General features: G+C 32.2%; 1 protein-coding gene across 3 annotated transcripts; it reads left to right on the top strand.

The window, feature by feature from the left end:
• Window positions 1-1,558: 1,558 nt before the first annotated feature.
• On the top strand, window positions 1,559-23,579 carry LOC111282130 (uncharacterized). Of its 3 annotated transcripts, none has more exons than XR_016329219.1 (4): window positions 1,559-2,339; window positions 2,570-2,811; window positions 19,230-19,346; window positions 22,165-22,285. XR_016329219.1 is itself a non-coding variant. In XM_089746477.1 (4 exons), exons 1-4 carry the CDS (start codon window positions 1,964-1,966, stop codon window positions 22,764-22,766), a joined length of 768 nt encoding a protein of 255 aa, XP_089602603.1. In that variant the 5' UTR covers window positions 1,559-1,963; the 3' UTR covers window positions 22,767-23,579. The 3 variants fall into 3 exon arrangements, 2 of the variants coding, with proteins under 2 accessions (XP_089602603.1, XP_089602602.1); XM_089746477.1 differs by lacking the exon at window positions 19,230-19,346 and adding an exon at window positions 22,723-23,579 and having other exon boundaries at window positions 2,597-2,811; window positions 22,165-22,297; XM_089746476.1 differs by lacking the exon at window positions 19,230-19,346 and adding an exon at window positions 22,723-23,579 and having other exon boundaries at window positions 1,568-2,339; window positions 22,165-22,297.

Below are 23,579 nucleotides of genomic sequence, written 5' to 3' on the forward strand. Positions count from 1 at the left end.
AACGTAACATTTAATTATTTTTGGATATGTTTTATTATTTTTTTTACCTAAAACGTCACTTTTTTTCATTTCTTTCTATTCTTTATTTTTTTTCTTTCTTTTTCATCTCAATACATTATTTTTCTTGAAAATTTTATTTTTTCTCTCTAAAACTAAATCAATTCTATCTCTAAATCCAATCCAATCCTCAAATAATAATTTTTAAACTATCAAAACTTTCACACCACCACCCCTAGACTTTATCGTTAACTTATTCAGGGATTAGAAAATTCATTGGTTGTGTGAAACATGGTTCAACCCAATAGGGGCCAAACTATAAATTCTGTTCATTTGTAATGGATGGAAGAAAATATAATTAGCTTGTTTTCCTTAATCATGTTTAATGACTTCTTGGTATGTATATTCTATATCTCAACATCTGTTGGTTTTTAGTACTTGATTGTTTTAGTGTCATTGCCCAGGTAACTATTGCTCGTGTGTATAATTGAGACGTTCATCAACCAAGAATTCGTCAAACTGCTGCTTCTACAGCAGCTAAGAATTCATGCACTGAAAATACCATTCCTTGATATAAAGGTGGAGAGTATGCTCCTATTCTCCCATTTCGTTAGTTTGGTAAATAGGTTGTCTATGTATTTCTAGATTGATCTAAAATTTCCCTTCATGGTCTGCCCATATCTACTCTTTCCAGTCCTAGATTCTCGTTCTATGATGTGGAACATATGCTTATGTCGCTGGGAGCAGTTTTTGATATATAGAACTTTAGGACATACATCAGCTTTAACAGCTGTCTTCAAGTGATTGTTAGTTTGTCAGGGTGTTTTATTTTTTGTTTCATTGTTTCACTGTTGAGTCCAACTATTGCAGTAAAACTTTTGGTTCAAATTTGAAATTTGGTAAAGGATGACTAGACCCCGAGCTTGATTTAATGTGAAACAAATTGTCGGCAAAACTTGACCAAGTTAGCTGACAAGTGTCCAGATAATAAGTCTTTAAGCTGCCTCTTAAATGATGTTAGTAGTAACTTATCCATGCTGAAAAAGGTTTTCATTTCTATAAGCTTTCAATTATATTTATCTACTTAGGTTTGAAATAAATATGGTGTTAGGCTTAAAATCTTACGATTTTAGAGAGATAATTTGATAATTTGAAGATTATTATTTGTGGATTATTTTGAATTTAAAAAAGAAATTTATTTTATTTTCGAGAAAAAAAATAAATTAAGATAGAGAAAAAATAAAAAATAAAAAAATAATGATTTTAAAAAAATTATAAAAAAATAAATTATAAAATAATTAAATATTATATTTTATATTTCAAAAAATACTTTTATTTTTGTTTAACGCAAGATTATTTTTAAAATTTATCCTTAAAAATTAAATAATATGGATCGGCTCAAAAATTGTTAAATATCCGAACCTATCCGTGTGCACCCTTGCTAAAAAGATAATGTGAAGAATTTTTTTTCAAATACTAGTTGATGATTGAGACAAACGAAAACAAGGGAAAAAGGAAATTCCCTCAGCCTCACCGTGCAAAAAGAGAAGTTTCTTCGATCAATCGCAAAAGTTGTCTGGAAAATTCAAATTTCAAGTGTTAATATTATCTAGCAAAAAGTTTTATATATTAAAATAATAAAAAAAATTGTCTCACGTGTAAGTAATTCATTTCATTGGTGGTCATTGCTAAAATGCTAACGGCCGCATGCCTTCAAAAAAAATCCGGGTTCTTGTCTTGTCTGTTCCCACTTCTCATGGCTCAAAATTTTTCATTTTACAAAAATTTCAATTATTTCTTTCTTGTTCAATAATTTTGCAAAATATATTACACTTTAATCTCTGGTTCACATGGCTAAGCTGATTCAGCAACAAAATTGAAGAGAAAGAGGGCAATGCAGGTCAGGCATCCATAGTTTGCCCATTAACAAGAACATGGAAGCTGACAACAATAACAATTATTGGCTATGGTTCCATACCTTGCAGTAATTTTAGTTCCATGTTTTTCTTCCCAATACTGCATCCAATTCACAAATAGAAGACATAGTTTGGCTACTTTGTCTTTTGATCCGACAACTTCATCTTCTTTGAGCTCTTCCTATTCTAATTCTCCTGTAACTGCTTGCTCAACCAACACAAAATTTGTGCCAAATATAAGGAGTAATGATGGTTGTTTGACGGATGTACATAGAGACGACAAAGTTGGTAAAGAACCCACACCAAAATATGTGGAGATTGAAGAAAAGCCGGTGGTTAGAAGGCAGCCTTTTTGGCAGAAACTTCTGTTTACATCCAAGAAGATCAGAAGTATTATCTTGCTTAATGTCATCACCACTGTTTATGGTATGTCTCTGCTCCCTGTTTGGTTTGTAAACAATTTGATCTAACTTGATATTTTAGTTAAAAAGTTAGAGCACTAGATGAACTAAAACTATACAATTGATAAATAAGAGAAATTGCATGATTAATACAGAAACATTAGGCTAAAAAAGATTCTGAGCTCAACTATCTTATACGGAAATCAAGATTGATTAAATTGTTTCCAAGAATTACATTGGTGTAAAATTTTGCAGCAAGTGATATTCCAGTTATAAAAACAGTTAAAACTATAATGGATCCAGCACCTTTTTCTGCTGCGCGGTTTGTCATGTCAGCCATCCCATTCTTGCCCTTTGTGCTTGGGGCTCGAGATGATGTTCAGATCCGGAAGGCAAGAATAGAGTTGGGACTCTGGGTCAGTGGAGGCTACTTTGTTGAGGCACTTGGACTACTTACAGCTGATGCCAGGCGTGCATCATTTATTTCTCTATTTACGGTAAGTTTTGAGCTTTGACTCTACAAGCGTATATATATACCTATTAGTATTTTTAATATAGCTATTTGACACGGAATGTCAACACATCTTACAATTTGGGTTAAAACTAAAGAGTACTTATCCAAAAATAAGATGGGTCTATTTTTTATCCAAATCCATTAAATAAATGCATAAATAAGGTGGACTAAAATAAGAAGATTATGTTCACACTAGCTAAAAAAGAAGAGCATGAATATGGATAGGATTATAGTCAGATTCATTATCATGTAATCTGCATGAATAAATGAACAGATTATATTCACATGCAAATCCCATGATTTTAAAAACAATTTTAGCAATGCAATCTGAAAGTTCCCATGCTTGGAAGGATGTTCCTAACCTATATATTTTCTATTATTCTTTCATAAAAAGCAGAATCGAGTTTTTTTTATCATTAAGCAATCTTTTAGATTATTCTTCAAGTTTTGTATCTGTTAAGTAGATTTCCTAGAGTAGTGAACTTCTATTGTTCTGTATCATTGATTAGAATTCTTAGGGTGGTGTTTCTATATCCCTTAGTTTCTAACCTTGGTGGTGAACTTTTATCCATTTTAATCCAATAATCATATTCTATCATTATTCAAATCCTTGTGAGTTATTTTCTTTATGAGTTTTTCTATTTGCAATTAATCTCCACATCTCAAACATCAATTCACAGTATCAAATTATTATTAAAGCTATGGCAGGTCGTTGTCGTCAAGCACCAGCAGAAAAGGTTGAAGCCAACACCAACGTTGCAGCAATTACCAATGTTGACCTTAGGGATGCCCTCATGGAAGAGATGCAATAACAGATCCTCTAACTATAACATCAACTGTATATACAAGAAACGAGATAATAGATAAGGAGGCAACTAAGGAGGAACGAAAAAGATGAAGCAAAAACCAATCCATACCATGAAAACAATAGCAATTTTGATGATAGCACCCTATCTCACCCACGACAAGTCAGAGACTATCTACGTAAAAACCAACTTTAACCTAGCATATTTAATCTGAAGATAGAGATTCTTGAGTTCGAGAGGAAGATGTAACCTAAAGAATTCTTAGCTTAGTTACACACGGTGGAACGTATATTTAAATACCATGATACCTCTGAATATCATAAGGTTAAACTAGTGGCCATCAAACTTAGAAAACATACATATTTTTTATGAGAAAATCTAAAGAAACAAAAGAAAAGAGAAAGGAGGAGAAAAATTACAACTTAAGAAAAGATGAAAAGAGAGTTGAAGAGAAAATATCTCCCAAACAACTTCCAACAAGATATCATCCTTAGGCTCCATAACTTGAAACAAAAAGATCTCTCAGTGGAGTACACAGCTAAGTTTGACCACCTTATGTTAAAATGTGAATTGGTGAAACAGAAGGAGCAGACTATTGCCCGGTATCTTGGAAAACTAAAGATTGAAATAGCCAATGTAGTGCAGCTATAACCCTATTAGACTTTTAATGATGTATGCAAGCTTGCCTTTAAGGTAGAGAGACAACAAAAAGAGGCCCGTGGTAGTAACTTGAGATTTGTGTCCCGAAAAAGCTAAATCAATAAAGGTTGCTCATCCAAGACTATTGTTCCTTCTAAGCCCATTCCAAAGCAGCCCTAAAAAAAAGATGGAACCTCAACAAGTAAACTTCAATCTAGTGCATAAACCAGAAGGTGTTTTAAATGTCAAGTGCTTGGACACATTGCCTTAGAATGCCCAAACATGAAGATTGTCACTCTAGTAGAGGAAAACTGGAAAAAAATAAAGAGGAGCTGACTGAAAAATATCAAAACCTTGAAGAGGAGGAAGAGGTAACCTATGGCAATTATAGAGCATCCTTAGTCATACAATGCAGCTTGAGTACTGCACCTACTAATAAAGAAGATTGGTTGTGTAAAAACATGTTCCATATTCGGTGTATTGCCCATAAGAATATATGTGATGTTATAATTGATAGTGAAAGTTTTAAAAACATTTTTTCTACCTTTATGGTGCAGAGATTAGGTCTTAAGGTAATGGATCACCTCTAACTATATAAGCTATTTTTACTGTAGAAAGAGGATGAAATCAAGATTAGCAAAAGGTGTTTGATTCTTTTTTTCATAAAAAAATAATACAAAGATGAAGTGTAATGTGATGTAGCTCTAATGGATGCTTGCCATTTACTGCTTGGAAGACCTTGGCATTATGATATAAGCGTTATTTATGATGATTATTACAACACTTACACATTTGTGAAGAATGGATGCAAAATCTTTTTAGGCTTTACCAAGCCAATGGTGATGTCAAAACTAATCAAAAAATAAAGAAGTAGCTTATTTTCCAAAGCCAATTACAGAAAAAAAATTAAGATAGGTGGTACTTTGTATGCACTGGTGTTGATTGAGAAGAATAAAGATAGTGAGAAATCCCCTGTAATGATACAACTATTATTGGTAGAATTTTAAGATATTGTTCATGAAGAGTTACCAACGGTCTACCACTAATGAGGGACATTCAACACTGCATAGACCTTATCCCAATAGCCATTCTACCCAACAAGGCAGCCTATAAGATGAGTTCTAAAGAGCATGCAAAGTTGCAATGCCAAGTTGATGAATTGGTGAAAAAAGGAATGGTGCATGAAAGCATGAGCCCTTGTGTAGTCCCAACCCTTTTGGTGCTTAAAAATGATGGATCATGGCACATGTGTTTGGATAGTAGGGCAGTCAATAAAATCACAATTGACTATCGCTTTCCTATTCACGTTTAGATGACTTGCTAGACTAACTACATGGAGTAACTATTTTCTCCAAGATAGACCTACACGGTGGTTATCACCAAATCAAAATGAGGCTTAGAGATGAGTGGAAAATAGCCTTCAAGACAACGGATGGTCTTTATGAATGGATGGTAATGCCTTTTGGTTTATCGAATGCTCTTAGTACTTTCATGAGATTTATGAATCATATCCTTAAACCTTGTATTGGTAGATATGTAGCAATACATTTTGATGATATTCTAGTGTACAGCAAAGATAAGGACCAACACTTGAATCATTTACACTAACTATTTTGCATAATGAAAAAACAAAAACTATATGTTAACCTTAAAAAGTGCAGTTCTTTACTTCTAGCCTTTTGTTTCTAGGGTTTGTAGTGTCAGAGGAAGGAATAAAGATAGATCCCAGCAAGGTTAAGGCAATTTTAAATTGACCAACACCAGCATCTCTATATGATATCAGAAGCTTTCATGGCCTTACATCTTTTTATAGGCACTTCATTAAGAGTTTTAGCTCTATTGTGGCTCTCGTCACTGAATGTTTGAATAATGAAGCTTTTAAATGGACCAAAAAAGCCCAACACAGCTTTGAGCTCATGAAGACCAAGATCACTGAAGCTTTCATCTTGTCCCTACTAAACTTTGATCAAATGTTTAAGGTGAAATGTGATGCATCCTATCATAATGTATAGATCCATGGACCTACCGCTGACATGGGTTATATGAGTAGCCACAAATCTTTTTTGTTTACATGTGATTGGTCATCTAATTGAATCTGATCTACGAAATCAAAGTTTAGATTCGAAAGTATGATTACGCTTGGAAAAGCTTATAGCACCCCCACAGCACCCATCCAAAAGATGATACCAGTTAGATTTTAAATTATCTAAGCCTTGATCATATGTGATTTACCAGATAATTTAGTATTGAAAATGTATCTTAAAATTATCTCAATAGTTTGGTAGAATTTTAAGATAATTCTCTCACCTCAAGAGTATTAATGAAAACTAATGTCTCACTCTAAAAAGGCTCCGTCATCAGATTTGTTAATTTATTTTATTTCAAAAAAATTAGTAAAGTCTCACAATAGTTTGGTATGACTTACTTTGAAACAATCCTCTAATAGTTTAGAAGATAAAAATTATTTTTTATTTTTATCTTATTTTGAAAATTGATTTATGAATTTCTCAATAGTTTGGTGGATTCCATGAATTTATTTTGTAATGACTTTTTTATTTGAAAAAGATTATTTTTTTAATGAAAGGATTTTTTTTTCTTTTTCTTTTGTTTACTGTAAAGATTTTTTATATAATCGGTTTTTCCTTTTTTTTTAAAATAGAAACAATTTTTATAAAATAATAAAATTTCTAAAAAATAAAACTAGAAAAATAATAAAAACTAAAAAATAAAATGAGCTGAAAAATAAAATTAAATAAAATCAAAAAATAAAATAAAATGAAAAAAGGAAACCTTGCAATCCAGGTTGGGTCAGTGCATGGGTCGACACGTGGGTCGTCAAGTAGATGCACGGGTCAAGGGCTTCCAAAATGCTTTCATTTTGGAGCGATATAAAAAGCAATCCTCAACATTTTTGTTCAGAATTCTCGAGTTTCTTCTCTCTTTAACTTTTAAAAGCTCTAACTTTTCTCTAAAACAAATCCAAAAATTTGATAAAAATTTGGATTTTTTGCTAATTTCTAGAAAATTGGTTGGAATCTGGTTGAAAAATTCAATCGATCATCGAAAAACTCATCAAAAATTTCATGTTTTTCCTAAAAACCCATATTGTTTTAGAAAATCCTAGAATTTCTAAATTTTTTAAATTTTGCTCAAATTACTCCCTGAATCTTCCAAAACCTTAATCCAACCTCTAGAAACCTAAATCTAACCCAGAATCTTTCAAATGAACCAAAATCAAAATCAAAATCCCAAGACTTCTATTCTACCCAGAACTATTTCCCAGACCTTCAACAACCAAAATTTTCTTAATTTTTCGCCTGTTCCTCTCTAAAATCACCTTCTTTTATATTTTAATGATTATTCAATTTATAGGCGTCCTGAGAACAATTTTTTGGAATAGACAGAATCAATCTCAGGGTTAAAGCCTGGACTGGTTCTATCTGAGCATGATTCATGGTTAGATTTTAGTGAAACTGAAAGTCTTTGATTTAGGTTCTAATTTAAAAACCATTAACCAAAGGAATTGAATTCAATCCAAATTGATTTCCTTGATCACCGACAATTAAGGAAAAAAAGAAGATAATAATAATAATAATAATAATAGTAATATGATATAACACCATATAATATCTAATAATAATAATATAATAATGATACTATAATATAGTAATAATAATACTATAATATAATATAACAAAAATAATAAAATACGGTCTAATTGACCCTGAACATGGTCTGATCGACCTCGAACACAGATGGGTATCTACAGCTGTCCCTCTTTACATATTCTTGTTATACAGGGATGATGTAAAGACTTAGACACCCTTTTCTATTCCAAGAATGAACTCAATAAGTAGAAAAGACTGAGACAAGATCGCAAGTCAGGAAATAATATAGACTAAGCCCAGATTGACTAACAGAGATGAAACCGCAAGTTTAAAGATAAAGTGACCAGGATCAAGTCAAGGTTGAAGATGACTGGCCGAGATGATATCACGAGTCAGGAGATCTAATGTCAGGACAAAATCACGAGTTGAAAAGTAAAGTGACCAAAACTAAGTCGAGGTCAAAGATGACTAACCAGGATGAAATGCAAGTCAAAAAATGATCTGTATGAAATTAAGATTGAATGACCAGGATAAAATCACGTGTCTAAAGATAAAACGATCAGGACCGAGTCGAGGTCGAAGATGACTGATCAGGATTGAATTGCAAGTTAGGAAATGATATGAGTGGAATTAAAATTGAATAATCAGGACGAAACCATGAGTCTAAAAATAAAACAACCAAGATCGAGTCGAGGTTGAATATGACTAATCGAAATAGAATCGCAAGTCAGAAAATGATTTAAACAAAATTAAGATCGAATGATCGAGATGAAACTGCGAGTCTAAAGATAAAGCGATCAGGATTGAGTTAAGGTTGAGATGACTAATCGGAATGGAACTATGAGTTAAGAAATGATTTAAATAGAACTGAGATTGAATGATCAGGACAAAATCGCGAGTCTAAAGATAAAGCTACCAAGACTGAGTTAAGGTCGAAGATGACTAACAGGGATGAAACCGCTAGTCAAAAAATGATCTAGATGGAATCAAGATCGAATGACCAGGACAAAATCGTAAGTCTAACGATAAAGTAATCAGAATCGAGTCAAGGTTGAAGATGACTAACAGAAACAAAACTACAAGATAAGAAATAATCTGGATGAAATCGAGATCAAATGATCAAGACAAAATTGCAAGTTAAAAGTTAAAGTGACTAGGATCGAGTCGAGGTCAAAGATGACTGATCAAGATGGAATCACAAGTCAAAAAATGATCTAGATTGAATCGAGATTGAATGAGTGATAATGATATTGCAACGATGCATGTCCTATCTGGAATGCAAATGTAATATATGCAGTGTTAATGTCATAAAATTTTAATTATGGTGACAAGATTTTCAAGACTCCTCCAATCATTCTTAGCTTCTCAATATTAATAGTCTCAGAGTAAATTTTGTCAACTAATCCATGTCATTCTTCTCATCTGGTCATAACTCACAAGTCGTGTCAACCAATCTATCACTGAATTCATCACTAAGTCATTTTGTTTGCTTTTTTGTAAATTATTTTCTCATGCTTCTTTTTATTTATCTCATCCTGAATTTCTTTTAAAAAAATGGAAAACTCTTTATGAAAAATGTCATTCATTTATTTGCCATCATTCGAATCAGTGATAGACATGATACATTTTCTTGGTTCATTTAGGGAATATTCATTTGGTGAAGGGTAAAAAAATGGATCTTTATTATTGAAAGAACAAAAGGTAAGGTAAAAAACAACTCAATGGTGAACAAAGGCAAAATGCTTTGATTTATTTAAATAAGATATTAACATCCAAAACAATGATTGTTCAGACAAATTTAAACTTAAACTTAGGATCGTCCTTTAAAAACACATCCTTATTTTGGGACCTTCACATGAGGTTGTTGTTTCAAGTTTTCATCTTTACTTAAATCACCATTTCAGGTTTTCAGTTTAAGTTTTCCTTTTTTTTTGTCTTTTTTTTTGTTTTTTTATCCATTTTTTTCTCATTTTTTCATTTCTCTTTTCCTCTTTATTCACCAATAACACTTTAATCAAAGCTTCACACAATCTAATGGCAAACTTGCCCTAATTCAATTCATGATTCTCCAAAACGAATATTTACATTTGATCAAAATAAACTTTTAAAGAATGTAACGTAGGTTAGGGTAAAGGCTGCCAAAGATAGGGATTAAACAAGCCCAAATTATACTTGAAGGGTAATTGAACCAAGAAGCATTTCTTTATGTGAGGCACTTTGACATTCTTTTTTCATTTTTTTTTTTGCTTTTTTTTAAAGTAGAGCACATCGGTATTTTAGCCCATCAATTTTTTTCTTCTTTTTCTTTTTGCTATTTTTTTACGTGGAACACATTGACATTTTACCTCATCATTTTTTTTCTTTTTTCAAGAAAAACAAAAGGGCTTTGCCCTTGAAATTACAAAAGGTAAACAGATTATCCAACTTTACCCCCTAGTGTGAGGGTGATCCTTGGTTAGGGTTATTCAAAAAAAACTTTCAATCAGCTCAAATGAGGTAGTAAGGGATTTTTTTTTAAAGGATAGAAAAAAGATGGCCATTTCTCATTTCGAACAAGAATACTCTCAATGGAAAATTTTTATTGACTAAGAGTAGACTTGTGAATGAATAATTTGCAAAGATCATATGTTGCATCACTTTCAAAATTTTTTACCAAATTTATCTAGTTTTTATTTAGCAGTCCCTATGAATCAGTAATCTTCATTTATCAATCACATCATCATGAATGATATTTTCAAAATTAAATCTTGAATTATCTTCATAACTGTCTAAACATTCATTATTTGAAATGAAATAATGGGTATGCGAAAATGTATGAGAAGGTAAAAATAAATAATGGTGATTCACACAAAAGAAGAATGTCATGAAAATACATCAAATCTATCTTTTTTATTAAAATGATAAAAAATAAGATAAAATCCAAGCACATTAAAGAGATTTATATTCTCAAAAAATCCTAAGATGATAAGTATTTCCAATCAACCTCCCAAAATCATGCCTCTAGGTGATTAGGTAAAGAGCCTTGTGGATATTCAGTTCCCCTAATTCATTAAAGCTCAACAAGCCTGCTCGAATTAAACTTTATATGTTATGTTTGAAAGCAAAGCAAGTTTTTATAAAGTGACCCACATTCCCATTATAATAGTCACATGTGGCATTAACTTTATACCATTTGGGATAAGATGGCTTCAATGGTTTTAAAAAGACTAGGGATATTAGGTCATTCTTGACCAATTCTGAAAATAGCTCAGTATAGGTTATGAGAATATGATCAATATGAGCTTTATCTTGATTGCCCCTGAATCTTCTTAAATCACTCGTTTGATTGTTAGGCCTTGGAACTGATGTAGTGACAAGATCTGGCCTATATGCAAGTGCTTGAAAAGCTAGTTGATGAGGACTTACAATGATGTTATTCATGGTTGGGAAACTGGTAAGGAACTTGTGCAACATTATTAGTTGCTAGATAGTAAACACAATGAACATACGGTGAATATGGAGCATAACTTCTGGATTGATGTCCTTCAAAACTCATTGTATGGGCTTTATCTTATTCTTTCTTAGGCATTCCACCTTTCTTGGCATTATTAGTCTTTTTTTCCTTAAACCTGCCACTTTTGATGGTATTTTCAATAATCTTTCTTGAGATCACCATATCAACAAAATTTTTTATTGTGTTTCCTATCATCTTCTCATAATAGGGCAACTTCAAAGTGCTTATAAACAAAATTATCATTTTTTTTGTTAAAAGAGGCTGCACTTGAGCGGCGACATCCCACCACTTTGGGCATACTCCTTGAAAAACTCAAATACTTTTTTCTTTATACCCTGTAATGAAAGGTGATCAAGGGCCATTATATCTATGATGTGGTAGTATTGGTCGATGAAAGACCAAGTCAAATCTTTTCATGATTTAATGCGAGTCCTATCCAACTGAATGTACCACCTTGTAGCAGACCTGGTTAAACTATTCTGGAGCACACGCATGTGTAGTTTCTCATTGCTGGCATGTGCTACCATCTTACGACAATACATTGTGATATGTGTAATGGGACATTTAGTACTGTCGTACTTTTCAAACTCTGGCACTTTAAATTTTAGAGGAATAGTCACATCAAGCACCAAACAAAGCTTGATAGCATCCATGGATCCATAAAAATCAATACCTTCTACAACCCGTAATCTTTCTTCAATCATGCTCATAGCTTGGTTCATCTTAAAGTCTTTTGAAGATGCATTTGTTTGCAACTTCATTTTTTTCTTTTGTCCTATCCATTTTGGGAATCTGAATGGGCTTATATGCCTTTTCAGTGAAGATAGGATTAGTATAGCTCTAAACATTCTTTTAATTAGATGCATAAGGCATTCTGTAATTTAAGAATGTGGTTTGCTATGACTGAAGGCTTGGAGTGATTTGGGCTTGATGTGGAGCAAAACCTAAATGATACATTGGCTTAGTATCTTCATGTAAGATAGCTTTTTCTATTGCTTTCCCTCTATTTATTTTTTTTAGAGCTTTTAAAATCTTGAATAATTTTTTTCAAACATTTTCTAGGCCTTTTCTATCATTTTGAGATGACTTGCATTATCTTGCTCTATTTTTCTAGCTTTAGCTCAAATATAGTACTGGTGTTGAGCTATTCTTGAACCTTGATTTCCCACAATTATGGTGCAAATTTAGAATGATATTTATGGACCTATCAGATTATGCATGAGAATGAATGCGATGATGCATGAATGTATGCATACACAATAAAAAAGTTTAGTAGGCATAATATGTAATTTGCATGTATGTTTATAAATATGCACAAGAAAAAAAGAAATAAAAAAAAATTAAAAAAATTGATTAGTCACCTCAATAAAAAAATAAAGAATAAACACTATAAAGCAAGTAAAATAATAATATGACCCTAAATTTTAGGTTAACTATAAAGGGTGGAAAGACATGGCTTATCTATGGTTATACTCTTAAAGTTAACTATATATGGTTTGGATTACTTCTAAAAGGTTCCCAAATTGTTCCTTACATCATAGTCCATCACATATTAGTAAAGCATCCTGATCCTTACCCATCATAAGCTACAAGAAGAAAAGGTTTAATTTGAGTTGGAGTATTTTGCAGGCCCATACGAAGACATGAAATCTCATGAAGGTATAAGTACTTCAATCCTTCTTAAGCGTCAGAGCTCGAGTGGAGAGCTTATGTTTTGTATATGCAAATGAATGATAGATATATACAATAAATAAATGAATAACTAATAAATATAAGAAATAAAAAATAAATAAATAAGAGAAAAAAAATCTCAAATTTATTAGGCAAGGCTTGGATAATAAGAAATCGTTCACCAGCCTGACTCTTGGTATCCCTAGTGGAGTCATCAAACTGTCATAATGTATAGATCCGTGGACTTGCCGCTAGACATGAGTTAGAGGAGTCACCACCAATCTTTTTTGTTTAGGTGGGATTGGCTACCAAATTGAATCTGATATGTGAAAGTAGAGTTTAGATTTGAGAGTATGGTTACGTATAGGAAAGGTCATAGCACCCCCACAGCGTCTATCCAAAGGATGGTACCAATTAGATTTTAGATTATCCAAGCCTTGATCATATTTGTGATTTACCGGATAATTTAGTATTAAAAATGTATCTTAAAATTATCCCAATAGTTTGGTAGAAATTTAAGATAATTCTCTTTTGGTAACAATTTAAGATAATTCTCTTACTTTAAAAGTATTCTTGGAGACTAGTATCCTACTCTGAAGAGGCTCCGTTGTTAGATTTGTTAATTTATTTAATTTTAAAAAAATTAGTAAAGTCTCTCAATAGTTTGGTAATACTTACTTTGAAACAATCCTCCAATAGTTTAGAAGATAAAAATTATTTTTTATTTTTATCTTATTTTGAAAAATGATTTATGAAATTTTTCAATAGTTTGATAGATTTCGTTTTAAAAATTAAATCTATGAAAATTTCTCAATACTTTAGTGGATTCCATAAATTTATTTTGCAAGGATTTTTTTATTTGAAAAAGATTATTTTTTAATAAAAAGATTTTTTATTTTTGTTTTTTGTTTACTGAAAAGATTTTTTGTATATAATCGTTTTTTCCTTCTTTTAAAAAAAACAGAAACAATTTTTACAAAATAATAAAATTTCTCAAAAATAAAATAGAAAAATAATAAAACTAAAAAATCAAATCAAATCAAAAAATAAAAATAAAATGAAAAAAGGAAACCTTGCGATTTGGGTCAGGTTAGTGCGCAGATTGACATGCGAGTTGTTGGGTAAATGTACAGGTCAGAGGTTTCCAAAATGCTATCATTTTGGAATAATATAAAAAGCAATACTCAGCCTTTTTTCTCAGAATCCCAGAGTTTTTTCTTTCTCTAACTTCCAAAAGCTCTAACTTCTCTCTAAAACAACCTAGAAATTTGATCAAAAACTAGATTTTTCACTAGTTTTTAAAAAATTGGCCAAAATCTGATCAAAAAATTAAACCGATCGTCGGAAAACTCATCGAAAAATTCATATTCTTCCCAAAATTTCAAAATTTTTTAGAAAATTTCAAAATTTTTTAAATTTTACTTAGATTACTCCCCGAATCCTCTAGAACCTTAATCCAACCTCCATGGACCTAAATTTAACCCAGAATCTTTCAAATGAACCAAAATCAAAAATCAAAATCCCAAGACTTCTATTCTACCCAAAACTATTTCCTAGACCTACAACAACCAAAATTTTCTTAATTTTCCACCATTCCCCTTTAAAATCACCCTTTCATATTCTGAGGGTTATTCAATTTATAAGCGTCATGAGAACAATTTTTGGGAATGAACAGAATCAATCCTAGGGTTCAAGCTTGGATTGGTTCTGTCCGAGCATGATTCCTGGTTATATTTTGGTAAAACTGAAAGGCTTTGATTTGGGTTTTAATTTAAAATCCATTGACCAATGGACTTAAATTCAATCCAAATCGGTTTCCTTGATCACCAGCAATTAATGTAAAAAGGAAAAAAATAAAAACAAAAATAATACTAATAATAATAATAATAATAATAGTAGTAGTAATATGATATAACACCATATAATATACTAATAATAATATAATAATAATAACAATACTGTAATATAGTAATAATAATACTATAAATAATATAACAAAAATAATAAAATACTATCTAATTGACCCCGAACACGGTCCAATCGATCCCAAACACAAATAGGTGTCTATACATCAAATTCTGGAATAGGTGCTATATTAAGTCAATGAGGAAAGCTTATAGTATTTTTCAGTAAGAAGCTCAATAAAGCCAAGAGGAAGTGTTCAACCTATGACAAAGAGTTTTATGCCATTTATAGGGCTTTATTTTAGTATCTTCTCCCAAGCCATTTGTCCTATATTTAGACCACGAGGCCTTGAAGTTTATCAATAGCCAACACAAGCTCAAATAAAGATATACAACTTAGATGGAGTTCCTTTAAGCCTACAACTTCACTATCAAAGATAGATCAGGAACTCAGAATGTGGTGGTAGATGCTTTAAGTCAAAAGCACTCTTTATTGGAGACTATGGCTATTGAAGTTATTGGATTTGATGTGATTAAAGGGCTCTATGAGATAGATCCTTATTTTGCCTGAATTTGGAAAGAATGCAAGCAAGGACCACACAACCAATTTTTATTACATGGTGGATATCTTTTAAAGGCTAACAGCCTTTGCATTCCCTCATGTTCCTTGAGACAAGTCTTAATCAACGAGGCTCATGATGGTGCACTAGGTGTACACTTTGGAAGAGACAAAACACTTGCTCTTTCGCAAGACAAGTTTTATTGGCCAAAAATGGAAAAGGATGTGATGAAACACCTTAAACGATGTAGAGTGTGCCACATTGCCAAGAGTCATAGTTAAAACACTGGATTGTATACTCCACTGTTCATGCTTAATGCTTCTTAGGAGGATGTTAGTTTGGACTTTGTAGTTAGACTACCTAGAACTCAAAATAACAAAGATTCCATTATGGTGGTTGTGGATCGTTTTTCCAAGATGGCCTATTTTGTTCCTTGTACCAAAATTGTATATGCTTCTCATGTTTTTTATCTGTATTTTTAGAAAATTGTAAGGCTACATGGAGTTCCTAGATCCATGTGTCTGATCAGGATTTCAAGTTTCTTAGTCACTTTTAAGGTACCCTTTGGAAGAAACTTGGCACCAATCTCAAGTATAGTTCTTCTCATTATCCTCAAGCATATGGTCAAATAGAAGTAACCAATTGTAGCTTGGGCAACCTTCTAAGAAGTTATATGAGAAATAATATTAAGTAGTGGGATCTTGTTTTACCTCAAGTAAAGTTTGCTTACAACTACTCACCAAGCCAAACCTTTGGTTGCAGCCCTTTTAAGTGATGTATGGTAAGAATCTAATCAGCCCTTTAGATTTAGTTCCTTTTTCTACTAATCAATAATTTATTGGAGATGTAGAAGAAGTTGATAAGGGTATTAAATGATTGCATGAACAAGTGAGAGCCAAGATTTTATAGCAAAATGAGAAAAATAAAAGGTAGCAAACAAGCATCGAAAATATGTGAAGTTCAAAGAAGGTGATTTGGTGTGGATTAACTTACAGAAAAAGAGATTTTCTCCAAGGAAGTTTAGCAAACTACAACCTAAGGCAGATAATCCATTTAGAATTCTCCAATGCATTGGGGAGAATGCGTACAAGATAGAACTTCTTGATACATATGGGGTATTTTCCACCTTCAATATTACTAATTTGTCACCTTACCAAGAAAACTAATTTGGACTTGAGGACAAGTCTTTTGCAACTAAAGAAGATTGACACTAGAGTATCAATACATCTTACAACTTGGGTTAAGACTAAAGAGGACTTATCCAAAAATAAGATAAGCCTATATTTGGTTCAAATGCACTAAACAAATGCATAAATAAGGTGGGCTGAAATAAAGAGATTGTGTTCACATTAGCTAGAAAAGAAGAGCATGAATATGGATGGGATTGTAGTAAGATACATTATCATGTAATCTGTAAGAGTAAATGAGTAGATTATGTTCACATACAAATCTCATGATTTTAGGCACGATTCTAGCAATGTAATCTAAAAGTTCCTATGTTTGAAGGGATATTCCTATCCTATATATTTTCTATTATTCTTTTGTAGAAGGCAGAATAGAGTTTTCTTTATCCTTAAGCAATCTTTTAGATTGTTCTTCAAGTTCTTATCTTTTAGATGGATTTCCTAAAGTGGTGAACTTCTATTGTTTTGTATCATTGATTAAGATTTTTAGGGTGGTGTTTCTGTATCCCTTAATTTCTAGTCTTAGTGGTGAACTTTTGTCTCTTTTAATCCAATAATCATATTCTGTCATTATTCAAATTCTTGTGAGTTGTTTTCTTTGTGAGTTTTTCTATTTGCAATTAATCTCCACATCTCAAACATCAATTCCCAACATCTATATTTGTCAAAAAGATGAAGTAGGCCTTGAAAATGATATCGCTAATGATATCACGATCCCAATAACAAGAGTCAAAGAGTCAATTTACGAAAGTAGCATGAATAAAGACCAATCTTGCCTTCTATACTTCATTTACAATAACCACCCTATCAGCAATCAGCATAGCTATGTATTTTCCAGCATGAATGTACAGAACTCTTCATAATTTACTTTTCCGGTTAAAGAACATGGATTTGCAACCCTATGAGAATATAGTACCTGCTCGTACTTGGTTTGGTATTCTCATGTCTGCACTTGGGGTTGCTATGCTCGAATGTAGTGGCTCTCCGCCAAATGTAAGCATTATGTTTATGAATTTTTTAACAGCATTTTTTTTTAATGAAGAGAAATCTAAAAAAATAGTTGGTGGCCTTTAATACTTTCCCTCAACGACTACTCCCTCATTATACTCATTCCACATTGTCCTTTCAGCTCGTTCAAATTTGCATAGTTAAATCTCCTCTCTTTTTCTTTGTTTTTAAAATTCATCAACATCATCAGCTTTCACCATTCATCGTTGATTGTTTGCTTCTCTTCTGGGCACTCCTTGGGATTCTCGTCACTAAACATATGTGATGCGAGAAAGATGTTGACTCCATCTTCGTTTTAACACAATCTCCATCTTCTTTTTTGTTCTGTTTTCTCAACCAATCTATATCTAACTTTGGCGTCCACCATTTTGCCAATCACTGTTGGTTATTTGGCTTCGCAATCAGCCATCATATCTTACACGCTTTCATAATGCTTATCAATATTGTAGATATATGATCTTTCTTCCTTAACTCCAACATCAGTTGCAAAGTTGTTCTCAGCTTCGATTTGGCTCCTTTTTGCTTGTCAAAGCACATTTGAATAAACTAGCCGGTGAGGCTTATTGGCTTTAAACTACGATTCTTCGTCTTGCAATGGCTTTTCCACATTGTCAGCTTTTTCTGGTGACTGGATTATAGATTCATTCCCTTCTTTTGACAATCCTTCGGTTGGTTCTTGTCTAGGTTGAATCTTCTCAAAGTCGATTTCATCTTCCATCATTTCTGGCTTGAACCTTTTCTTCTGATTCTGTGGTGCAAGCAGCTACAAGGTCTTCACATTCTTCCATGACGAATGATGTTTGAAAATCTCACTCTTCTCACTCTCCTAGTCTCTTCTCGTTAGAAGGTCATTGCACTTGATTAAACCAACAATCTCGAGCAAAATAACCAATCTTGCTACAATTGAAGCACTGAATATTTTGATGACAATAACTCGTTTCTTGATTATCATCCCTACCATAATTACTGCTTTGGCCATGCTTCTTGTCGCCTTCAAAATTTGTTTTCCTCCATTCTCTCCTTGTAGCATCTTTATCTCTTTTATTGATGAAGAGCGCTTTCTCGTCATCATTGTCGAGACATTAGATATTTGTTTATCTAAAGCCTCTTGACTATGATATTTTCCAACCCTGTTAAAGTTGGTTCCTTGCTCCATCCACGAGTTGCAGTAACAATTCCATTTTATTAAGATCGCAGGCCATAGATAATAATTCCTTTCATCCTTGTTTCCAATATTGAATTTTCCGGATATAATTTTGAAATTTCATCATAAGGCGTTTTAACTTTGGAAAAATGCTTGCGACATATTTTGTTGTAAGATTGATAAAAGCTTTCTGAGCTTAAAATTAAGCTTTCCGGGCTTAATTTTTGTTAGAAGTATTAATTTTGTTTGAAATTTTTTATATTAATTTGTATTTCAATATAAATTTTAATAAATTATTTTAAAATATTTGCAACCACTGATAAAAATCCTAGATACGTTGGGCAATGTTAATGATTTAATTTGACCATATGTTGTCCCTTTCAGTTTGGAGATCTTTTAAGCTTTTTGAGCGCAATATTTTTTGGAATTCACATGCTTTGAACCGAAAATCTTTCAAGAAGCACAAAGGAGGGGAACTTCTTAGCACTTCTTGGATACAAGGTTAGTTGCTGGAATGAGAATGGACTATCTTTATATCTTTCATATCATGCTATGTGTCATAACATATATATCCAAAAATTTATAATTAGATTTAACAAAAAGATGGAGTCGTCACCAATCTATTTTACTATGTGTAATTGATTACCTAAGGAATCTATCCTCTTAAGGAGCTTCTAAGCTTGACTAAAGGTCCCTAAAAAATAGGTTCAGGTCTACAAACCATAATAAGGTTTGGGAGTTCGGTTACATGTGAAAAAGGTTATAGCACCCCCACATGTCTATCTGAAGGATGGTGCCATATTATTTTAAATTTATCCTATGGTCTTGAGTCTAATGATTTCAAATTTTATGTTAAATATTGAAAATAATTTTTAAGATTCTCCATCAATCTGGTAGAACTCTTAAAAAATACTTCATCACCTCAAGAGTGTTCAAGAATCCCATTTGATATCTTGAAGAAGCTCCATCGTCGGAAAAATTATCTTTTTATTCTTTTTTTGTTGAAAATATATCTAATTATTCCACCATTTAGGTCAAATTAAAAATATTTTCTCTTTTTGAATTTCTAAATTTTTTACTATTTGGGCCTATTTAGAAAATTTTTTTTTCTTGGAAAGAAAGTAATATGACAATTATTTTTATTGAAATTTCATCTAAAGTATTCTATCATTTAGGACAAATTTAGAGAAAATTTCTCACCTAGAGATTTCTTAAGAATTTACCATTTGAAATTTCTAAGAATATCATCATTGGGTAATTATCGCATATTTTCAACCAAAATTTTATTTGAAAAAGAATACAGTTACTTATATTAAAATTTTATCTAAATTATTCTACCAATTGGGTCAAATTTAGAGAAAATTTCTCACCTAGAGATTTCTTAGAAAATTTACCATTTGAAATTTTTAAGAATCTCATCTTTAGGTAATTTGTATTTAATTCCAAAATTTTTATATTTTTATTTTTTTATTATTTTATTATTTTTTTTCTTTTTTTTTGTTTTAAAAATAAATATTAATTATTGTTATTAAAATTTTATCTAAATTATTCCATCATGTAGGACAAATTTAGACAAATTCTCACTTAAGAATTTTATAAAAATTTACTATTTAAAATTTTTATAAATTCCATCATTAGAGAATTAATATTTATTCTCAATATTTTTTTATTTTTTTCTCTTTTTTTGAATTTAATCATGCAAAAATACTAAAAATAATACATAAAAAATATAAAAAATACTAAAAAATATAAAAAAAAAATACGGCTTAACTGGAGCGGCTTGAAACGACTCAGCTTCAGACACAAGAAGAGGTTGGAAAGCGTAGCTTGGGGTGCAAGGCTCGGCTTGGCTCAGCAACAGCATCTAGGGAACGGGTTAAAATGCGGGTCAACGCTTGGGTGGGTCATCCGAATAAAAACGTGAGGATCTTGAGAAGTCATTTAACTCTAAAACGACATCGTTTCAAGGCCTTATAAAAAGGCCAACTTCCTTCTTTCTACTTCAGATCTCCTATTCTCCTTCTCTCTTTTCCCCTTTTTTTCCCTCCCTCTCTCTCTATCCAAATGAACTCCGATTGAACTTTGATCAGATTCTGAAAAATATCACCGAAATCTGGGTTGAGTAATCGGACAACCATCGAAAAATTCAACTTTCACCAAAATCTTCACCAAATTCTGGAATTCCTCACCAAAAAATTCAAATGACGCTGAAAAATTCAACGAAAGCTAGAAATTTTTCAGAAATTTTCCATAATCTGGAGATTTTTTCAGATTTTTTCAAAAAAACCCCTTTGTTTCTCTAAACCCAAAAATCTTCAAAAAAATTTTTATGCTTTTTTGCTTGCTGTGTTTTCGATTTTTGCTTTCTGTGTGTGTCATGTCCCCTTCCTCTCTGATCAATGGGTATTTATAGAATTTAACCAAAAAATTTTCTAATTAATTCTAACTCCCACTTTGACAATAATTTTATCTTATGCCATAAAAGTTTAATTCAACCATGATTTTGCTACTAGTCCAATCCACGACAGAACCTTCTTTTCTTTTCTTTTTTTTAATTATTATCTCCTAAAATTATAAAAAATAAACAATTAAAATAAAACTCAGAATAACAAATAAACCAATAGAAAAAAAAATTGGGCTAATCTGTCCCCTTTGAACTATGTCCAATGGCTTAGGTTCAAACCCTGTTGAGCCAAACCTAATGGGTTTGAGTCCGGACTAATTAGGGTGCCTACACTGTATACATGGATAATGCATCATTCAGCGTTTAAGCAATTAATGTCATAAGTTTCACGATTTCCTTTAAATTTGTGTTGTTGCTTTGTTCTCAACTCTCTGGGTTGTAATAGGAGGATGGTTTGATGGCATCCAAGATATTGATAAATCATCTTTGACATGGGAACTGTTATGGGAATGGATGGTGGCCTTTCCCTGGGTACCTGCACTATATACTGGCCTATTCTCAACCGGATTGTGCCTTTAGATAGAGGTTTTGTTTTCAATATTCTGGTAGTAAATTAGTAATTCATGTAGACAGCACAAACAAGAATGAACTTTGAAATGGCTCTCATTAGCATCTCAAACAACTCCTCATTTTGAATTGCTTTTGCGTCTGTTGCTTTTCATAAATGTTTCTACTTTCATAGCATGCTGCTCGTCTGGTGTTCTGTTTAAGGCCATTCGCAAATGGAATTTATAATACCAGTCTCAGTGGGCAGCAGTTATGGGATACAGCATTTTTATGCAATCTCAGTTCACATCTGATTTCAGTGAATCACTTGCAAAAGCCGTTTTCTTGTTTTTTTTTTTCTCCATACAGGTTGCTGCTATGCGTGAAGTGTCAGCAACAGATATTTATGGAATGGAACCACTATGGGGAGATGGTTTTGCATGGTTTCTCCTTAGCGAAAGCTGGGGTACAACCGGATGGATTGGGGCTGCTCTTGTGATTGGTAAGTGATTTTCATTTTACGATTTAAGCTTGTTTTAGGATTTGAAATATTATTGAAGTTGATCACAAAAATGACGAAGCTGTTTTTGACATGCCTGAGTAATAAGAAAATGATAGACAGAAGTTAGATCCAAGTTTCTCTTGCATGAAATGATATTGGCAAAATGCTTTAATATGCTTAACTGATAAAACATAATTGCATCAAAATGTTATCTTAGTTTCACTACTTCACTGAATGTCTATTAAATAAAAGCAAGGATTTGCTTCCAGTTTCATGTTTATCTCGCATCTTCTTTTTGGATCCAAGGGCTAGCATTTGCATTGTAAATACCCTTTCGCACAGAGTAAAGGAGTAGCTCCTCTGTTTAAAAAGTAACAAAATTGATTAACCTTTATATCATCATAAGTGGAAGCTTGATGGTGCAGATATAAAGATGTTCCACTCCTCCAAAGGGATCCATAAAGGTTGAAAGAGGAAATCAGGAAGGCAATCTCGTGCGGGTTTCTGAAGTGGAGAAAGGAAAATGACAGAAAAAACTATCTACTTCACCAATTATTGTCAGATACAGAAAGGATGCGATGGATATGTTTTAAGTGATCCCATCTCACATTTTTTTTTCTAAGTATACACCTGGTTGCTTTTATTGCTAAATATACGTATATATAGAAAATTCTATGTTTCATTATTTTAAGTAAATTCAAATGAAGATACATAATAAGAATTTAAGGGCTTTTGCCATGTTGATATGTTGAAGTGCATGCTGAAGTCTTCCTGGTTCCAAAAGTGAACGAATTTTAGGAAGTTCACCATTTAGAATCTATGGAAACTTTTTCTATCCTTCAATCCTCCATTATGTATTCTTGCGGGAAGCTATTTATTGGTTCGTGATTTCCTTTGGCTCTTCTTCATGAGATGAAATGGAGATGGCAGTAGCATGATCAGTGGTTCCATTCAGGTTCCAGATAGCATCGGTTGCTATTTCGGTACACTCAGCGCATTCTTAGTAATGATAGCTCAAAGTCACCTATTGTTACTCGAACACGATGTGAGTGTCAGATACAAGTCGTGTGCAACCCAGGTATGCCTCAAATACTAAACAGAAAATGAAGAATCAGGCAACATAAAATGCAAGCACTCTCGGTGGCTGACTATTCATCAAGCAGCAGCATTTGCAATGTTGCGAACTTGTATCAGAAGGCAAACAGAGCAGCATAGTAGTGGTGACGAATACTGAATATACCTAGTATTTTGCACTAGGTTCATAAAATTTGTCAATTTTCTT

This window comes from Durio zibethinus, chromosome 17 (assembly GCF_047325235.1).
Source record: "Durio zibethinus cultivar Kanyao isolate XHJ-2024 chromosome 17, ASM4732523v1, whole genome shotgun sequence".
NCBI lineage: Eukaryota > Viridiplantae > Streptophyta > Magnoliopsida > Malvales > Malvaceae > Durio > Durio zibethinus.